The sequence below is a fragment of the Anabrus simplex genome, chromosome 13 (assembly GCF_040414725.1).
Source record: "Anabrus simplex isolate iqAnaSimp1 chromosome 13, ASM4041472v1, whole genome shotgun sequence".
Lineage (NCBI taxonomy): Eukaryota > Metazoa > Arthropoda > Insecta > Orthoptera > Tettigoniidae > Anabrus > Anabrus simplex.
This window is the reverse complement of record NC_090277.1, coordinates 8,343,168-8,364,332: the sequence shown is the minus strand read 5'-3', so window position 1 is coordinate 8,364,332 and position 21,165 is coordinate 8,343,168. Positions and strand designations below refer to the sequence as shown.

General features: G+C 37.3%; 1 protein-coding gene across 1 annotated transcript in view; it reads right to left on the bottom strand.

The window, feature by feature from the left end:
• The window catches only part of LOC137502942 (zinc finger protein 782-like), a 78,943-nt gene extending 59,530 nt beyond the window's left edge, over positions 1-19,413 (bottom strand). Inside the window, exons 1-4 of the mRNA XM_068230162.1 lie at positions 19,284-19,413; positions 14,924-15,019; positions 14,318-14,421; positions 3,641-3,770 (exon numbers count right to left, since the gene is read on the bottom strand). Coding sequence (XP_068086263.1) covers positions 3,641-3,706 — 66 coding nt within the window. The 5' untranslated portion in view covers positions 3,707-3,770; positions 14,318-14,421; positions 14,924-15,019; positions 19,284-19,413. The remainder of the gene's footprint in view (positions 1-3,640; positions 3,771-14,317; positions 14,422-14,923; positions 15,020-19,283) is intronic.
• Between the last annotated feature and the right edge of the window lie 1,752 nt (positions 19,414-21,165).

Sequence of the window (21,165 nt, the reverse complement as noted above, 5' to 3'; positions counted from 1 at the left end):
TTTTAATGTGCCTTAAGTCCTTGAAAGTGTCAGAGCCCACTAAGAAGGGGCATATTAAAGAAAATTTTCTCAGAAATCATGAATGCTAGAATCCTTAGACATGGTTCTCTATGTAACACAGACACTGACCTGTATTTGAGGAATAAAATGAGCTTATCACTATTCTGCCTTTCTAAATGAATTCAACGTCTGAGCAAAATACTAATTCTGGGAGAAATTACATTCGAATTTTGAGTTATTTAATCTCTCATATGCCAAAGGCAAATCTGCTCTTTCCTTAACACACATATCTCCCAGCAGATTGTGGATGTGAGGGTAACCCTGAGTAATCACTCCTGTGTTGACATTCTCTTTAGCAAACTGGTATATCCAGACCCTAAAACACTGACAAAAGTTTGCGATTTATCTTCTTCTACACTAATTAAGATAGGAGTAATAATTTTTAACATGTGGTGCTAATGGGTGTGAGGTAGTGTTTGAGGATATTACAGTTTTAGAAAAGTACAATGGGCCAACCATCCTCATTTATAATCAGAGTAACCAAAGCAATTTCGATACTGAGAGTAATACGTACAGACTAATCCTACCCCAACATTAACACACTCGCCAACAGTTTACAATATTGGCACACTTTTCTTTAACATAATATTCATATCTGTACAAGTTTGATGCAGTGACATTAAAAGAAACATCAAACCTAGAGTTCTTGACCAGGAGTGAACTCATATGTCAGGTTCAAGTTTGACACAGAACATAAAAAGAAATATCGAAGGTAGAGATTTTGAAAAGCAGTACGCTCACTTCTTGGATATGTTCAGAAACCATTCTCTTCTGTAGCACCTGTAACATAGAACTCAACGGGCACACATTAATTCTGAGAATACTATGCACTAATTGCAGAATTTTAGCTTTAAGCAACTCTTGGGCGATATCTCACCTATAAATTAGCAGTTCACAGTATTTAATAGATTATTACTGTCAAGTCACAGTTTTTCATTGAATATCCCTCTTCCAACCTTCAAGTTTTTCAAAGACACTCAGGTGCCATAATGATGTGCAGGAATTCACTTTCATGCTGGTATCACTACAGATATGTGCTGGGATAATTCAGCTTCTTCAAATACCTCTAGACCAAACCCGAATCATACTCGCCGACATGAAATTAGCATGTCACCTGTTTACCCTCTGAGCTATCATAAGATCTGAAACCCTCACACTCAGAGGATTGCAATGGACTGTGTACACAGTAGCAACAAACAGAGCAAGGAAGGACGATGAAAATATCTCGCTCCTTCTCCTAAATATTCCACTGCATTTATGCCTTCATCAGGACGTTTGTATTAGGCGAGCTATACTCACAATAAACTGCTAAGGCAGAATTTTATTACATGCTCACCCAACATTACTACATACATACATACATACATACATACATTATTAAAGACTTTTATGCCTTTCAGCATTAAGTCTGCAAGCCACTGTGAAATTACTCAATGTCGCCACAATCCTCTATTTGCAACTAGTCCTGTGGTCTCATTTAGTTCTATAACTCTTATCATTAAATTGTTAGAAACTGAGTCTAACCATCGTTGTCATGGTCTCCCTCTACTTCTCTTACCATCCATGAAGTCTATTATTCTCCTACATAACCTATCCTCCTCCATTCGCCTCACATGACCCCACCACCGAGGCCAGTTTATGCGTACATCATCCATCGACTTCATTCCTAAATTAGCCTTTATCTCCTCATTCCAAGTACCCTCCTTCCATTGTTCCTACCTGTTTGTACCAGCAATCATTCTCGCTACATTCATGTCTTATGAATAAGATATCCTGAGCCCACCCAACTTTCGCTCCCGTAAAGCAAAGTTGGTCGAAACAGACCGATGTAAAGATAGTTTCGTCTGGGAGATGACTTCCTTCTTACAGAATACTGTTGATCGCAACTGCGAGCTTAGTGCATTAGCAATACTACACCTTGATTCAATCTCACCATCCTGGGAGAACACACAACCTAAATACTTGAAATTATTGACCTGTTCTGGCTTTGTATCACTAATCTGACATTCTGTTGAATTCTGAATTCTGTTGAATTTCGTACCTACTGACATCAATTTAGTATTCGAAAGGCTAATTTTCATACCATACTCATTGCACCTATTTTCAAGTTCCAAGATATTAGACTGCAGGCCTTTGGCGCAATTTGCCATTAAGACCAAGACGTCAGCATAGGCCAGACTGCTTACTACATTTCCACCTAATTGAATCCCTCCCTGCCATTTTATAACTTTCAGCAAATGATCCATATAAACTATGAACAGCAAAGGTGAAAGATTAAAGCCTTGTCTAAACCCTGTGAGTACCCTGAACCAAGAACTCATTCTAGCATGAATTCTCACTGAAGCCCAATTGTCAACATAAATGCCTTTGATTGATTTTAATAATCTACCTTTAATTTCACAGTCCTCCAGTATGGCAAACATATTTTCCCTCAGTACCCTTGTCATATGCTTTCTCTGGATCTACAAAACATAAACAGAACTGCCTATTCCTCTCGTAGCATTTTTCAATTACCTGGTGCAACTGAAAATCTGATCCTCACAGCCGCTCTGTGGTCTGAAACCACACCGGTTTTCATCCAACTTCCTCTCAACCACTGATTGCAGTCTCCCTCCCAAGATGCCGGTGAATACTTTGCCTGGTATACTAATCAATGAGATACCTCGATAGTTGTTGTTGTAATCCTTCCTGTTCCTTTTTATACAGATAGGAGCAATTACTGCTTTTGCCCTATCCAAAGGTACCTTACAACACTCCATGCTAATCTTACTACTCTATGAAGCCATTTCATCCCTGCCTTCCCACTCTGCTTCACCATTACTAACATTATAATTAAATGATGCTAATCTTACCTGGAATTTCTTTTCGAGGAAAAATATATTCACCAAGAGAGCCAGGGACCTACTGGCCATAACCTAATTTAATCTACTAGCACTGCGATTGGCTGACATAAGATAGGAAATGATGTCAATCACACAAACATTCAATTACCAAACCATGCAGAATAAATTAATAACCATGCACCCTCCCGAAATCCATTTCAATAACAAACAGAGGTAATCAATTTACAACAGACAGTCAGTCAATGGGTACTTAACACATGAAATGCCCTGAAGCTTTGATACTGAGACACTGCCTTCACAACTTTGTCACACGCTGGACGTAACCAAGTCTCCTTCACTATCAAACCCACAACATTTATTCAACTTTTTGCCACTACACAACATAGAATGCACCGCTGTCTCCCTGTCCTCTCAGCAGCCCTAATCTGTGGGCTTATGCCATCAGAACCTACTTCGTTGTCCCGTGAACAATGCTATGTCACTAGCTGGACCCATAGATGTACATCAACAGTGTAGTTTATAATTGCTAAGAGTTGGCAGCTTTGTTTAGCACACTGTGGTGTATTCCTAACAAAGAAACAAAACAGAGACAAACCACCCCTAGAAGGCCATGCATCAAATGCTGACTGCTGGTGTAAATATTGGGTAAGCGCGTAGTAAATTTTGCCCCTGCCAAACTTATTCAGGTACTAAGGGTTAAATTCTGATCTCTATAAAGTTATCTGGATCAGACTTACAAGTGATGCATTTGTTGTTTCTTCCAGCCAGGCTGGTTCCTCCTTGATGTTCACTTCCAGGTCCATTTCACACTGCAACTGAAGTAGTTAGAAGGTACTGGGGTTGTTGATTACTCCTGAAGACCTTACACTGAAACACAGGTCAGAAAATATATTACCTTATTGCTGTCATTGCTAATTAGGTTATTTGTCAATAGACTAAACAAGCTTGTTATTTTAAATGACTGTCAATATTATGATAATACAGAAAAGACCCAAAATTTTAGATGACTGTTGATGTCATGTTCATACCTACAGGACTTCAAGTTTTACAAGAATTCTAATACAGTGATCACTTCCATATGATATCTCATTTAACATAATTTTGATAATGAGATCATAGTCAAAGGATCCCTAGTTTTGCATGACACCTTATTATCATATTCATAGCTATATAAGATACAGTTTTATATGGAATTGATAATTTTTCTTTTCAAAAATTAAACAATCATTGATTGTTATTGCAATGAAGAAAATGCCTTGAAAATTTCATAACTATTCCATTTGCATATCACTCTGACCAACCACACCCATATCATTGAATCTTCCTACCACTTTTATACTCTGCACTTTGCTTCAAAACTAACTGAACAAGTTCGCAATGCCCGGAGATTTGCTCTATCAAACTCTAATTCTCACAAAGGATCCTCCTCTCATCTGATCTTCAACAAATTCTGATAACATGGAATTTCAGAGGCTTCAACTCTATTTCTCTTGGCAGCAGTTATTATCCATGTTTCACTTCCATACAGCGCTGTACTCAATGTAAACACATTTTTAAGTTTTTCAATCCAATGAATCTAAAGAACATGAAGAAGAAAATATGAGAGTTTAGGCAGGATTCAGTGATGACTTTTATAGATATTGAGGAGACATATGACAGTGTACAATGAAAGTGGCCTTGGATGCACTGATAACAAAGAAGGCAGGGAGAGGAGAAGAACCAATTATAAAAGCAAAAAATGAAAAATAAGTTGTATGAAAACTATGATAGAAAAAACAAACTGGTTCAAAGTAGAAACAAGAATTCAACAAGGATGTGGATTATCCCCTCTACTCTTCATTGCAGTCATGGATGAAATCCACAAGAGTATACAACGGAAATGGAAACCAAGGAGGCACAGTAAGATGACACAGTAATAAGAGGAGAAGATGAAATAGAAGTACAAGAACAAGTTACTGTATGGAATCAGGAAATAGAGGAACATGGAATCAAAATAATAAGTGTGCAGAAGTGTGTGATAGTAGTGGTGCACTGCAACGGTACTGAAATGAGCAGACACAAGTAAAAACACAGAATAATAACAATAACAGAAATAAAACACCAGGCCCAAAAAAACAAACAGGGAAGAATACTTATCCTAAAACCCAGGGAGAGACATGGAAGGAGTAGATCAGGAAACATACCTGTACAGTATCAGACTAATATGCATTAAAAGAAACACACCTCTTAAAATTGAACAACAAAATTTTATTTAGGTAAAAGTTAAGCTTGAAAATTGAATAAGCAGGGAGCAAAATTAGGGTTTAAAATTAAATTAACAGAAAACAAAATTTAAGGTCACCTTCAATTAAAATGCAAAAAAAGGTATAAATAATAAGTTTTTAAATGAGAACAAGATTAACAACTAGGAGACTAACCCTACTTGAAACACAATCGGCCGATGCAAAGGGAAAATAGTTGAAACAAAATGGAAACAGCTGAAAGGGATCTCACATAACTTGTTAGCAAGCTTAAATTTTAGATAAAGTTACACCAGAAATAAATTTAAGAAGAAGAAAATTTCAAAGATTCGCAACACACATGTGATATTCACAGGCTCCACGACATAGTTCAAAATGATGATAACGAGAAGCTGATGTCTTGGTCCAGAAGGATTTTTGAATATGATGCTGAAAAACACCAATATTAAATTCAAGGCATTACTTACAGTTAATGGGACAGCTGTATATGATATGTAAATCACTCCCACAAGATACAGATATGCAGGCGTGCATTCCCGGAAACACAAACTTCCACAGCGGAATGCCATATCTAAAAATGTTAATGAAGGGAACAACAGTGTAACCTCGGTTACAGCGGTGACAAGATGTAATAGAGAAGGAAGACGGAATATTGAAGTAAAGGGAAGAAAATTTGAAGTTGGGAAAGCTTCAAGTATCTGGGGAGAATAATTGCAGAAGATGGGAAAGTAAACTAAGAAAGTGTAAAGAAAACTGAGCAAGCCAATGGGTTCTACCAATGTGTGAAAAATATAGTATAGAACTGGGACATCCCACAGGAATTCAAGAAAATATTGCACCCACTGTATTACACACCAATTATGACATATGCAGTGGGCACATGGACAACAAGAAAACATGATGAAAGCAGAATCCAAGAGGCAACGATAAAAATCCTTAAAGGAAAAATAGGGAAGATATAAAGGGATGAAATCAGAAACAAAGAAATCAGATAGAGAATTGAATTCCCTGAAATGCAAGACAGTACAGAGACCAGTAAGCTGAAATGGTATGGACACATGTTGAGAATGGAAGAGGATAGAGTTCCAAGGTGAGTATTTGCAGAGAAACTGATAGGAGAAAGACATCAGGAAATGCCGAGGAAGAGGTGGATGGGTACAGTGTAGGAGAATACAGAGAACATAGGTCTAAATGTAGAAAATATATTGGAGGAAGGAAGGGAGTAGTGGAGAGATAGAAAACTGAGGTGGTCCTTGATTCACAACTCTACCCAGAAGACTGGAAATGGATAATGAAGAAGAAGAATCTTTTGAAATGAAGACTAAAATTTACACAACACTGCCATCAGCTCATTTCACTGAACAATGCCACCAACCTTTATTTAAGTGCCCAATCATTATTTGTCTGTGCATACCATGACTAATGCTTACCAGAGCGCCCCTTCAAGGGAGTACCGTGTCAAACAATTGGTTTAAATGTTTAGCAGTTTTTATTGTTCCCCAGATAGTACGAAATTTGTCCATGACGAATTCTGTGAGTGGTGCCTCACTAAATTCATTTCAGCCTAGAGCAGTGTTTGTTAGTCACATTGTAATATTCTACTGTAGAAATAAACATACTACATTAACAATGAATACTACAATTTATCACACATGTAATACGAGCATCATTTTTCTGGCCAATTGCATCGATTCTTAATCATTGCCAGGAAACAGATTACTATGTAAAAACATATCTATTCAGGAAACTATAGTTAATTGTATTTTGTACATTTCAGCATAGGGGACACTACAGTACTTAAGTGTGCCACGTTTACTTGTTCTGGCCATCACTGGTTAATCTATTAATATAGTATTGGTTTTACTTTCGAGTAACTGCATTTTACAGTTTCTAGAGCCAGAATTTAGAATTAAGGTTATTTAATGAGAAAATGAGGAAAACATGATAATGATTTGCAGGGTTGCCTATCGTGAAATTTGAACCCATGATAACTCACCGCCACTCGCCCCTGAAGAAGATCTTTTACACACCAATAATTATCAGGAAATATGTTACAAAAGAGAGGCAGCCTACTGTTAATTAAAACATGAGGACTAAGTACTGGATATAGCTGTTGTCAAGTAATGATGCGATAGAGAAGAATATCCATAACAACACTGATATACCAAGAATTCTACACATTCAGATAATGTTACAGATATCCTAAACGACAAGATTTCGAATGCTTCTTTTGCAGCCTACAGTGTAAGGAAAAACTCAACATTCGAGGCGTCGCTTTTAATTCGCACACAGATGTAAATACCATATAAACAAAATAATTAAAATATTTCACTACATTTTATAACTTCCTTCTGAAAGTATCATCTAAAAATAAAAGTTTAAAAATATTAAAAATACGAAATATGTAGGCTAGAATGCTGAAGACTGAGAAAACTTAGTGTTAATATGGTACGGTTTCCAATTGAGATCTATAAGTTTGGCAAAAGTAAATTATTGAAACTTGAACATTACCGACAATATGCTAGAGGTTGTGAACACACTATAAAATGATAGAAATCACAATACCACAATGAAGAAAATATCTATGTAACGCAATTAACGGTTAAGCTGTACAACTGGCTAATACGCGCCTTATAAAACAACATACCTGCCACTTCGAAACAAAACCCGATATTTTAATGTAGTTTAATCACTCAAAACAAACGCTTGAAGAACAAATTGGATTTCTATCTATCAATGAATCAATCAAGAATCAATCAATCAATCACTAATGATCTGCATTTAGGGGAGGCTCCCAGGTGGCAGATTCCCTATCTGTTGTTTTCCTAGCCTTTTCCTAAATGATTTCAAAGAAATTGGAAATTTATTGAACATCTCCCATGGTAAGTTCTTCCACTCCCTAACTCCCCTTCCTATAAACGAATATTTGCCCCAGTTTGTCCTCTTGAATTCCAACTTGATCTTCATATTGTGATCTTTCCTACATTTAAAGACACCATCCAAACTTATTCGTCTACTGATGTCCTCCCACGCCATCTCTCCACTGACAGCTCGGAACATACCACTTAGTCGAGCAGCTCGTCTCCTTTCTCCTAAGTCTTCCCTGCCCAAACTTTGCAACATTTTTGTAAAGCTGCTCTTTTGTCGGAAATCGTCCAGAACAAATCGAGCTGCTTTTCTTTGGATTTTTTCCAGTTCCTGAATCAAGTAATCCTGGTAAGCGTCCCATACACTGGAACCATACTCTAGTTGGGGTCTCACCACAGACAAATATGCTCTCTCCTTTACATCCTTACTACAACCCGTAAGTTAAATACTCTCATAACCATATGCAGAGATCTGTACCCTTTATTTACAACCATATTTATGTGATTACCCCAATGAAGATCTTTACTTATATTAATACCTAGGTATTACAATGATCCCCAAAGAGAACTTTCACCCCATCAATGCATGAATTAAAACTGAGAGGATTTTTCTTATTTGTGAAACTCACAACCTGACATTTATCCCCGTTTATCATCATACCATTGCCAACTGTCCATCTCACAACATTATCGAGGTCATTTTGCAGTTGATCACAATCTTGTGACTTATTTATTACTCTGTACAGAATAACATCATCTGCAAAAAGCCTTATCTCTGATTCCACTTCTTTACACATATCATTGATATAATACCTACATAAGGAAATATAAAGGTCCTATCATACTGCCTTGAGGAATTCACCACTTAATTTTTACAGGGACAGATAAAACTTCACCTACTTTAATTCTCTGAGTTCTATTTTCTAGAAACATAGCCACCCATTCAGTCACTCTTTTGTCAAGTCCCATTGCACTCATTCTTGCCAGTTGTCTCCCAAGATCTACCCTATCAAATGCCTTAGATAAGTCAATCGCAATACAGTCCAATTGACCTCCTGAATCCAGGATATGTGCTATATCTTGCTGGAATCTTCCAAGTTGGGCTTCAGTGGAATAACCTTACCTAAATCCAAACTGCCTTCTATCAAACTATTTATTAAATTTGCAAACATGTCTTATATAATCAGAAAGAATGCTTTCCCAAAGCTTACATACAATGCATGTCAAACTTACTGGCCTGTAATTTTCAGCTTTATGTCTATCACCCATTCCTTTATATACAGGGTCTACTATAGCAACTCTGCATTCATTTGGTAAAGTTTCTTCATGCAAACAAAAATCAAACAAGTACTTTAGATATGGTACTATATCCCAAACCATTGTCTTTACTATATTCCCCGGAACCTTATCAATTCCAGCTGCTTTTCTAATTTTCAACTTTTGTATCTTACTGCAAATGTCATTGCTGTCATAGGTAAATTTTAATACTTCTTTAGTATTAGTCACCTCCTCTATCTGGACATTATCCCTGTAACCAACAATATTTACATACTTCTGACTGAACACTTCTGCCTTTTGAAGATCCTCGCATATAAACTCTCCTTGTTCATTAATGATTCCTGGAATGTCCTGTTTCTGCCTTAAAGTACCTATACATACTCTTCCATTTTTCACTAAAATTAGTATGGCCACCAATTATGCTTGCTGACTTCTTTGCTAGATTCAATTTCCTAGTTTCTTCAATTTCTCCTTACTTCCACAGCCATTTCTAACTATTTCTTTCCAACCTGCACCTCCTTCTCAGTCTCTTTACCTCCCTGTTATAATATAGTGGATCTTTACTGTTCCTTTTCACCTTTAAAGGTACAAACCTATTTTCACATTCCTAAACAATTGCTTTAAACCCATCGCAGAGTCTGTTTACGTTTTTATTTATCATTTTCCACTGATCATAGTTACTTATTAAAAACTCCCTCATGCCTGTTTTATCTGCGATATGGTACTGCCTAATAGACCTAATTTTAATCTCTTCCTTTCTTTCACATTTATTTTTAATTACCACAAAAACAGCTTTGTGATGTTTCATTCTTGAAAGAACATCACCAGATTCTATCATATGACACTCAAATAATCAGAAATGTATAAACACTTGCTGTTGGGACCGACCGACCGACCGACCGAGTGGGGAGTGGGAGTGTGCATACCTCAGTGGCTTAGATGCTGACTTCCCACCTGGAAAGCTGAGGATCGAATCCCCGTCAATACTAAGTTGAGATTTTCATCTCAGAAAATACGCAGCATCCGGTCCTGAACTCCCGGTCTTAGCAGCTCCAGCATCCTCTATTATAGCTGGGTTAAGCTGAAAAATTATTATTGTCGGTAATGTTCAGGCCTCAATCACTTACTGTATAGAGTAGGTATATCTTCTTATTCTGCTTCTGCATCTTCTTGTTTCCTCGCCGCCAATGTGCCTGTAACTGAAACTCAGGATTGGCTCTTCTGATCCTCAGAGAGCTGGGAAGTAGGCAAAAGGGAAGGGAGGTCAGTTGGGCAAATGTTTTAACATCAAGGACAACAATAGGTAAGGGTTATCATTAGGGAGTTGGCCCAGGTGAGGTTGGTTCTGGTCACTGCAGGAAGATCAGCGGGGTCAAGGGGAAAGCAAAATGTAGAGTAGTGGATAGGAGGAAGGAGAGGGAGGAAGAAGTGACCGAGAGAGGAAGGGATCTAAAGTGGGTGGGGATGAGGCTATGGTCAGGCACTTGGAGGAAAGAGAACCAGAGTGGAGTATTAAGGCAGATGTTGAGGAAAATAGAAATGCGGAAGGGGGATAAGGAGACAGTGATTATTTTCACTGTAGGGCAAGCAGGAGATTTGTGGGATCTGATTACTGCAGAATGGAAGAAGTTTAAGGAAGCAGAGATAATTATCAGTGGGATACTGTGTAGGAGGGATAATGAATGGAGCAACGAGCTAGAATTACATACAGGGGCTGTACACCTGACATCAGAGCTCCCTGCTGAACAATGATAAAGGGCAGCCACATTAACGGGTGTCAAAGCAAAACTTTTTGGCACGAGAACATATTCTGAGGTGACAGGGAGATAGTGCAGGGCAATTTAATTTCGTAGCTTTTCATAAGATTTTGGGCGTGAAACGAAAGATTCTTGCTTTCAAGAATACCATCCATATGCTCAGCATACGGTTGTACTAAATGAAGTAATAAAAAAAAGGATATATCTTATTTTATGTAAGTATTGCTGAGAGATAGCCGAGATCACATTTTTGTTATTTCTGTTTGTAATTACTGTAAACAGATTTTAATGCTTACACAGCGAAAATACTGATAGCCACGGTGATTATTTTTTGGATAATGTTTCCTTTAGAGAACAAGGAATTAACTCAACAGTGGGTTGTGAGGACGAAAAGAGATAAATGGTATCCCACTCTATACAGTCACTTACGTTCTTTACATTTTGATGATAAGTACATGTATGAAGCAAATGACCAATGGCGATTACTGGCAGATGCCGTCCCAACTATATTTAATTTTCCTCCTTATTTACCGACAAAGAAAACGGAGCTCCCCCATCCAAGCGAAACGTGACAACAAAAATTCCCTGAGGTGATTGATGAGGAGCCTCCTGCTAAACGATGTAAGTATATAAGGTAGGGACTATTAAATAATTAGAAATTATTTACATCCTTGATCACTTGCTACTCCTATTTATTATGCAATATAAAATTTTATTGTGCTGGATGACATTGTTTAAAAGTTACTTTTATTTTTCAGATCACCAGACCGATGACCAGAACAACAGCTTCTGCCCCAGCCCTAAGAAATTAAAGCAGACTGGCAGGAAATTAAAACAGCTGAAAATGAAATATAAAGTCACTGTGCAGAAAGCAAACAGGCATAAGAATAACGTTTAAATCAACAAGAAATCATCATGGTCTTAACAAAAGTCTTAATGCTTCAGCTCTGAAGGTTTTGGGTAACTACTTCCAACAGGTGATCCAAGACTTGATCAGACTTAAGGCCAATCCAACTGTGCATCAGTATCCCCAGTCTGTGAGGAAGTTTGCTTTGACTATAAACTTTTATTCATCTCAGGCATACTGTTACTTCAAGGAGTTACTTAATCTACCGCATTGTCGAACTCTTCCACGTTGGGCAACATCTGTTGATATCAGTCCAGGTTTCACAGAGGAGAGTTTTGAAAAGAATTCAAATAAGTTAACGATAGTTCAGAACCAATCCTTGGAACTTTAATGTTTGATGAAATGGCTATTAAAAAGAACTTGGTTTGGGACATTAAACAGATTTGTGGCTATGTTGACTTAGGTCAGGGGTATTTAGACACTGAGGAGTGCGAAGCGGCCAAGGAGGCATTAATATTTATGGTGACAACACTGAATAGAAGCTGGAAAATACCAGTATGTTATTGCCTTGTCAATGGTGTGCCGGAAGAAGTGAAGTTAAATTTGGTGAAACAGTACTTGAGAGAAAGGCATGAGACAGGTATAAAAATTGTTGCAGTAGTGTGTGACTAATAGGTGTATGATGCAAGGCTTAGGGGTGAGATTTGATGGACTGAACTCTCAGTGTTGTTTTCCCTATCCAACAGATTATGAACAAAAGTTGTTTGTTTTACTCGATGCTGCTCATCTTATATAACTTGCAAGGAATTTGCTGGCAGAAAAGCAGGTTCCCATAGATGGTAGCGCTCCACAGGAAGAAAATAAAATTGAGTGGAAATACTTGTAAACTTACAGGAAGGAGAAGGATGGTAATAAATTATGGAGAAAACATTTAGAGTAGGAGAGGCAGAAAATGAAGGTTTCCTTAGCTGCACAAACCTTCAGTAATTCTGTTGGCTAATGCCATGAAATTTTGCAGTGATCTGCACCTTGAAGACTTTTCTAATTGTAAAAATACCATTCAGTTTATCGTGATGCTAAATCTTGCATTTGATTTATTAAATTCATGCCATTCTATGGGTAAGGAAACCAAGGCTGCAAATTGAAATTATGCAAAATTATACATTTAGCTCCTAACTGACAGGGAATTTCCAAGATCTTTGAATTTTTCACCCTTTATCCCTGAAGAATATTGAAATATGGAGGCAATTTTAATGATGGTGCAGACAATTATTCGAGGCAGTTCATGGCTAAACAGTAAGTCCTATCACAAAATGAATGGCACAATTTCCATTCAATTTGGAGTGATCTACAACTTTAGTCATATGATGTTTTGTCATATCCCTATTTCTTATATGTTACATTTGTCTTTATTTATTGAATATACCTACAGTACATTTTGCTCTTTGTACATATAGTAGTTCATAGTATGAATGACTTACACAAAAGATAGAATCATCTAATTCAACACAAATATTGGCCCACCCAATCAAGTGAGCCAAATTCTATGTTTGTAGCTATCACATTAGTACCCAAAGGTAATGAACTGTGAGAAAACCTTATCCAAATTTCACCCCGTTCACTGTTTCTAACTCAAATTTTACCCATAAATAGATCAGAGAGGAGAATATATCTTAAGACCAGCCATTTAGACCACTAAATGAGGCATATTATGGTACAATCTGTTTTTCGATATGATGTACTGTTTAGCAACAGTTAATCTGTAAATGAAGGATTGTAATATTGTATACATGCAATCAATATATATATATATATATATATTTAAGTCTATTTGTAGTAATATAGAAAGGGTGTGCCTGCCATTATAACTAATATTTTACAAACTGATATTGACTTTCAGCAGAAGGGCATCTGCTAAAATAATCATTACTCTCCACATTGACTTTGACTGGCAGTAGGAATGGGATCCTTTTCCAACTCCTGTGTTACTGGCATTAGTAAGGAGGAGCTACCATTTTAATGAATAATTCCCTTCTCGATTTGACTGGCAGAAGTCAAGGAAGTATGTAATTCTGTTCAAAACTCCCATAACCAATTGTGTTTGGGAGTAGGCAAGTGTGTCCGCCTTTGTAAACAAATTTACCCATCTAAAATGTGACTGGCATTAGACATAGCAGCTTTGCTATTATAATGGAAACTCACCAACTCTGTGTTATTGTCATTAAAAATGGAGCCTGACTTATAATGATGACAGCACAGCTCAATTTTGACTGCAGTAAGGAAGGTGGCTGCTAATATATAAAAAACTCCTCAATTGCAATGTGTCTGGAGGTAGGAGAAGGCACCTGCAATTGTAACAAAAACTCCCCAAATTGATTGTGACTGTGTAGTAGGTAATGAGGCCTCCCATATAATGGAAACTTACCTACTCAATTGTGAATGGCAGCAGGGAAGTGAGGATGCTGTTATCATCACACTTTACATTGGAAACAACGTATTGGAACCACAGCCTGCTGTTTCTGGATAACACTAAGAGACATACAATTTAATAAAAACTCTTATTCACTGCTTGTACAGTCATTTACTTCGATATACGTATACAATGTACAATGCCATAGCGAATCATAGGTACATTTGGTAATAATCAATAAGATTGCAAAGGTGTTTCATTTGGAAGCAACTAGTAAAATATCCAGTAACAGTGAAAAAAGAATGTAACTTAAAGCAACTCTGTGTTTCAAAATATTTACGAAGTCAAAAGTATTAGTAGAAATGATACCAGCTCCCAAATGATACATCGTATTGGTCTTTGGAGCAATCGTAATGGCTACACAATACATAATGCATGACCGTGGAAAAACTACAAGGAAACGTTACTGTAAAATTAGGTAAGTAAACAGTCACACTGATAAAAAGTATACTTTCCGTAGGACTATCAATCGTATGCACTAAAATTATGTCTGATATCTTTTGAGCCATTTTCTAACTATTTCTATTACCTGACGAAGACTTATCAAATCATGTACATTACCTCAAGAGATTTTTCCTGTGTTGGCCCTGGCTCTGTTAACTCTGATTTGGCTTCTTGTTTCAGAGCTATCACTTCTGATACATGTTTAATATTTTCCTGTGGAAAATAATATATATTTATTATGCACATAACACACATCAACAACTAGAGTCACCACCAAATGGGCATGATAATTCATTACCTGCCAGTACTACAGTTGCTTTCAAAATTTCACTAATGTTAAAAGAAGATTTCTACCAGCAGAGGATTGTTAAAACCAAAAGCTCTACTACTCACTTCTTATGTAAGAGAAAGGATGAGTCTGAGAACCAAATAAAAAACGAGAAACATTTTCTAGCGACAACAGAAGATATCCTACCAGGGATGGAATTAGGGCCATCTCGCACAGGATTAGGAAGGAAGTTGCCATGGACTTACACTAAATCGTATGAACTGTTTTCATATGCCCAAACATATCAATCAACTTAGAGGTTGTTTGAACCAATCCCAAGTGTTAAAACTGTTCTAAATCTTTTATTATTCTCAGTATAGAGTTTGTTTACAGACTGATTAAAATACCTTGAAATATTTGAATCGCATTCTCTACTCTAATTTTGCCGAGCTCACAGGGACTACTTACTGCATTGAGACAGTTCTGTTTCAAACAGCATATTTGAATGGTTCCAAGTGTCAAAATAAAAAAAAAACATGAAAGATGCAGGCTTATCACAGTCAGATACCAGGGAAAGATGTGATGTAGTCCAACTCAGGCTTATCACAGTCAGATTCCAGGGAAAGATGTGATGTAGTCCAACTCAGGCTTATCACAGTCAGATTCCAGGGAAAGATGTGATGTAGTCCAAACTCAAACCACTATAAATTAATGTTGTCATTGATGCTTTCACGGCCCGTATTTAAAGACATGATACTGTACAGGCTTTTGGGCTTATGCTGTGTCAAGAAAATAAGGTGAAATTTTAACATTTCGAGGGAACTGTGCCCTGCGTCCTCAGAAGAAATCTGGACTGTCCACAAGAAAGGCTTCTTAAACAATGACACTTTAAATTTGGAACATTATAATAGAAGTGGAAAATGGTACGTTCATTCACCACCAGATTGGCCCCAGGATGTGGCAACGCTAGTGTTTGAAGTGGAAGCTGACCGAACTATCACAATCAGTCTAAGCGGTTCACATAATGTGTTTGCATAACACATGATATTGGCAGGTGTATGGCATAGACAGAAGCCTGGAATGAAACATCTGGCAACAAGGAACATACAAATTCGTAAAACACTGAGACAAAATAACAATAGTGAAGGGAAAGGTGTGATTTATTCCAAACTCAAACAACTACAAATTAATGTAGTCATTAATGCTTTCACAGCCCGTACTTAAAGACATGGGCTTTAAGGGACCGGCCCTTCACTATTTTTATTTCGTCTGAGTGTTTTCCAAATTCGTACGTTCCTTGTCACCAGATGTTTCATTCCAGGCGCGTGTCTATGCCATACACCTGCCAATGTTATGTGTCACGCAAACATGTTTTGTGAACCGCTTAGACTGATTGTGATGGTTCAGCCACCTTCCGCTTCGAACACTAGCGTTGCCACACCCTGGAGGCCTTCTGGTGGCAAATCAACGTACCATTTCCCACTTCTATTATAAAGTTCCAAATTTAAAGTGTCATTGATTAAGAAGCGCTTCTCGTGGACAGTTGGGATTTCTTCTGAGAACGCAGAGCACAGTTCCCTGCAAAACGTTAAGAATTTCACCTTATTTTCTTGACAAGGCGTAAGCCCAAAAGCTTATAGAGTATCATGTCCTTAACTACAAATTAAATGTTTTACCACTACAAAGATGTTATGTAGTGTTCTGTGTAGAACTGTGGGGATAATAAAATCAGTGGAGGGCCAGCAGAGTTGGAGTGTACATCTACAGTTTCAGAAGCTCCTTCATGATCTACTATGACACCTTTAAATTTCTAACTTGGATTTATAAAAACCTCATCTGATTAAAGGGGTGGGGGAGGGACTGTAATTAAAAGCATACATTGTAATATAAGTCCATTCACCAATAAAATTGTATTAAAGTATAAAATTCTACGATATACCGACTTAACGCATTCAGAATAGAAGAAAGAGAACATTAACCGAACAAAGGAAAGGATGAAAAGAGATGCACAAAACAGAGAGGGAAATAATGACAAAGAGGAACAAAATGTTAATTTCTAATGTGCCTTAAGTCCTTGAAAGTGTCAGAGCCCACTAAAAAGGGGCATATTAAAGAAAATATTTGCAGAAAACATGTATTCTAGAGTCCTTAGAAATGGTTCCCTACATAACATAGACTCTGATCTGTATTTGAGGAATAAAATGAGCTGAGCACTCTTTTGCCTTTTTAAATGAATTCAACATCTGAGCAAAATACTTACTTTGAGAGAAATTATATTCAGATTTTGAGCTAATTTATCTCTCATATGCCATAGGCAAATCTGCTCTTTCCTTTACATGAATATCATCCAACAGATTGTGGATGTGAGGATAACCCAGGGTAATGAAACCTGTATTGACATCCTGTTTAGCAGACTGGTGTATCCAATCTCAAAAACACTGATGAACGATTTATCCTCTTCTACACTAGTAAAGATAGGAACAATAATTATTAACATTTGGTGCCAATGGTACTGCAGTAGTGTTGGAGGATATTAGAATTTTTAAAATAGTACAATAGGCCAACGATCCTCTTTTATAATCAGAGTAACTCAGGTAATTTCGATACTGACAGTAAAAAGTACAGACTAATCCAACCCCAACCTTAACAACCTCACAAACAGTTTCTGATATTGGCACACTTATCATTAACATAATTTTGATATTTGTACAAGTTTGATCCAGAAGCATTATAAGAAATATCAAAGGTTCATGTTTGACAAAGAACATAAAAAATATCAAAGGTAGAGATCTGGAACAGCAGTATGCTCCCATCTTGAATATGTTCAGACAACATTCTCTACTCTAGTACCTGTAAATTAGAACTCAACAAGTATATATTTATTCTGAGAACAGTGTGCATTAATTGCAGAATTTTAGCTTTAATCAACTTTTTGGCAATATATCATCTATAATTTAGCAGTTCACAGTGTTTGCAATAGATTATTACTGTCAAGTCACAGTTATTCATTATACGTCTGTCTTCCAACTTTCAAGGTTTTCAAAGACTCTGAGTTACCAGACTGATGTTCAGGAGTTCCCTTTCATGCCAGTATAGCTACAGACATGTACTGCAATAATTCAGCTTCTTCAAATAACTCTGGACAGAACCTGAATCACACTTGCCAACATGAAATTAGCATGTCACCATTTTACTTTCTGAGCTATCAGGAGACGAGCCATAGAACTGAGAGCCACACACTCAGAAGATTGCAATGGGTGTGATTAGAGTAGCAACAGACAGAGCAAGTAAAGATCATGAAAATATCTTGTTTCTTCTCTAAAATATTCCACTGCATCTCCACCTTCATCAGGGTATTTGCTTTAGATGAGCTATACTTACAGCAAACTGCCAAGGCAGAATTTTACTACATGCTCACACAACATTAGTAACACTGTAAACACGTTTAAATGATGCAAATCTCACCTGGAATTTCTTCTCGAGAAAAAATATGCTCACAATGAAAGCCAGGGACCAACTGACCATAACCTAATCTAGCACCCACCATTTTCCATCACTTCAGCAATTCCTAGCACTGCAATTGGCTGACATACTACAGGAGATGATGACAATCCCATAAAGATTCCATTTCCAAATGAAGCAGAATAAATTCATAACTGCACACAATCCATAAATCCATTTCAATAATAAAGAGAGGATACTTAACAAATGAAATGCCCTGAAGGCTTGATCTTGAGACACTGCCTATCCCAAATTTGTCACAAGCTGGACTTAACCAAGGCTCCTTTGCTGTCAAGCCATAACATTAACACAACTTTCACCATTATAAAACAGAACTGAACTGCTGTCTCCCTAGTCAATGCTACAGGCCAATTGACCACACAGTAGCCCAAATCTGGGGGCTTACACCACCAGAACCCCTGTCCCTTTCTCACGAACAATGTTTATGTCACTAGCTCAATCCATAGATGCACATCAATACTGTTGTTTATGTTCCTAAGAGTTGGCAGCCTTGTTTAGCACACGATGGCGTTTTCCCAGACAAAGAAACAAAACAGAGAATTACCACGCCTAGATGCCCATTTAGCAAATGAAGACTGCTGTTGTTAATATTCGGTGAACACATAGTATATTTTGCCCCTGTCAAACTTATTCAGCTACTGAGGGTTAAATTCTGATCTCTATAAGGCTATCTGGAATGAGACTTACAAGTGATAAATTTGTTGTTTCTTTAAGCCAGGCTGGTTCCTCTTTGATCTTTACATCCAGATCCATTTCAAACTGCATCTGAAGTAGTTAGAAGGTACTGGGGTTGCTGATTGGTTCCAAAGACCATACACTGAAACACGGGACAAAAAAAATATATAACCTTTTTGCTGACATTGCTACTTAGGTTTTTTGTCAACAGACTAAGCAACAAGCTTGTAATGTTATATGATTGTAAATATTAAGATCATACAGAAAAAATTAAAACTTTTAGATACCGTAACTGCTGATATCATGATCAAACCTATAGGACTTCAAGTTTTCGATGACTGATGCAACGATCATAGCTAAATCCTCCAGTTTTACACGACTTTTAATACAATGATAACTTCCAAACAATATCTAATTTAACATATCTGTAGATATCGTGAACATAGTCAAAGGACCCCTAGTTTTACATGACACATTATATCACATTCATAGCTATAAAAAATACAGTTTTATACAGAATTGACACCACAGCAAGATGACTTTTCTTGTTAAAAATCCAACATACATTGATTGTGATCAAGACGAACAAAATTTCTTGAAAGTTCAGTGACTATTCCATTTGCATATTACTCTGTTCACCTGAGTCCGTATCTTGGAATCTTCCTGGCACTTTGTCTTCTGTGCTTTACTTCATAACTAACTGAACAAGTTCACAGTACCATGAGGTTTGTTCCATCAAACTCTTCCTTCCTAGGACCAAATTCTCACAAACTGTTTTCCTCTCATCAAACTGATTCATTATCCCTTTATTTGAGACATGTTCTACACATCAGATCATCAACAACATTCAATAACATCGCATTTCAAAGCCTTCAACTCTATTTTTCTCGGCTCCAGTTATTAACCATGTTTCACTTCCACACAGTGCTGTACTCCACACTCAGTGTAAACATAATTTTTAAGCTTTTCAATCCATTGAACCTGCAGAATATGATGGAGTTTAGGCAGGATTTAGTGATGACATTTATAGATACTGAGGAGGCATATGACCATGAGCCACAGCAAGTGGTCTTTGATGCCTTGATAAATGCCAAAAACAAAGTGAGTAAGTAGTATGAAGACTACAATAGGACAAACAAACTTATTCAAAGTAAAGCAGGACTTCAAAAAAGGATGTATATTATCCCCTCTACTTTTCATTACAGTCATGAATGAAATCCACAAGAGTATACAACAAAAAATGGGAACCTAGCAGGCAAACACCTTACTATTTACAGATCACACTGTGATATGCAGAAGATGAAATGGAAGTACAAGTTACTGTATGGAATCAGGAAATAGTGGAATAAGAAATGAAAATAAGTGTGGAGAAGTGTACAATAGTAGTGGTAAATGAAATAGCGTATGGCTTTTAATGCCAGGATTGTCCAAGAACAAGCTCGCCAGGTGCAGGTCTTTTTCAATTTCATACCCGTAGGCGACCTGCGTGTCGGTATGAGCATGAAATGATGATGAAGACGACACATAGATGGAGCCCCTGTGCCAGAGAAACTAACCCGGTCCAACTGGTTTAAATGTTTAGCAGTGTGTTAATGTTCCTCTGGTGGTACAAAACTTGTCTGTGTTGAATACTGTGAGTGGTGCCTCACTAAATTAGTTTCAGTCAACCGGGCGAGTTGGCCATGCGGTTAGAGGCGCGCAGCTGTGAGCTTGCACCCAAGAAACAGTGGGTTTGAAAACCGCTGTCGGCAGCCTCAAATATGGTTTTCCGTGGTATCCCACTTTCACACCAGACTGTACCTTAATTAAGATCATGGACGCTTCCTTCCAGCTCCCAGGCCTTTCCTATCCCATCGTCACCATGAGACCTATCTGTGTCAGTGCAAAGTAAAGC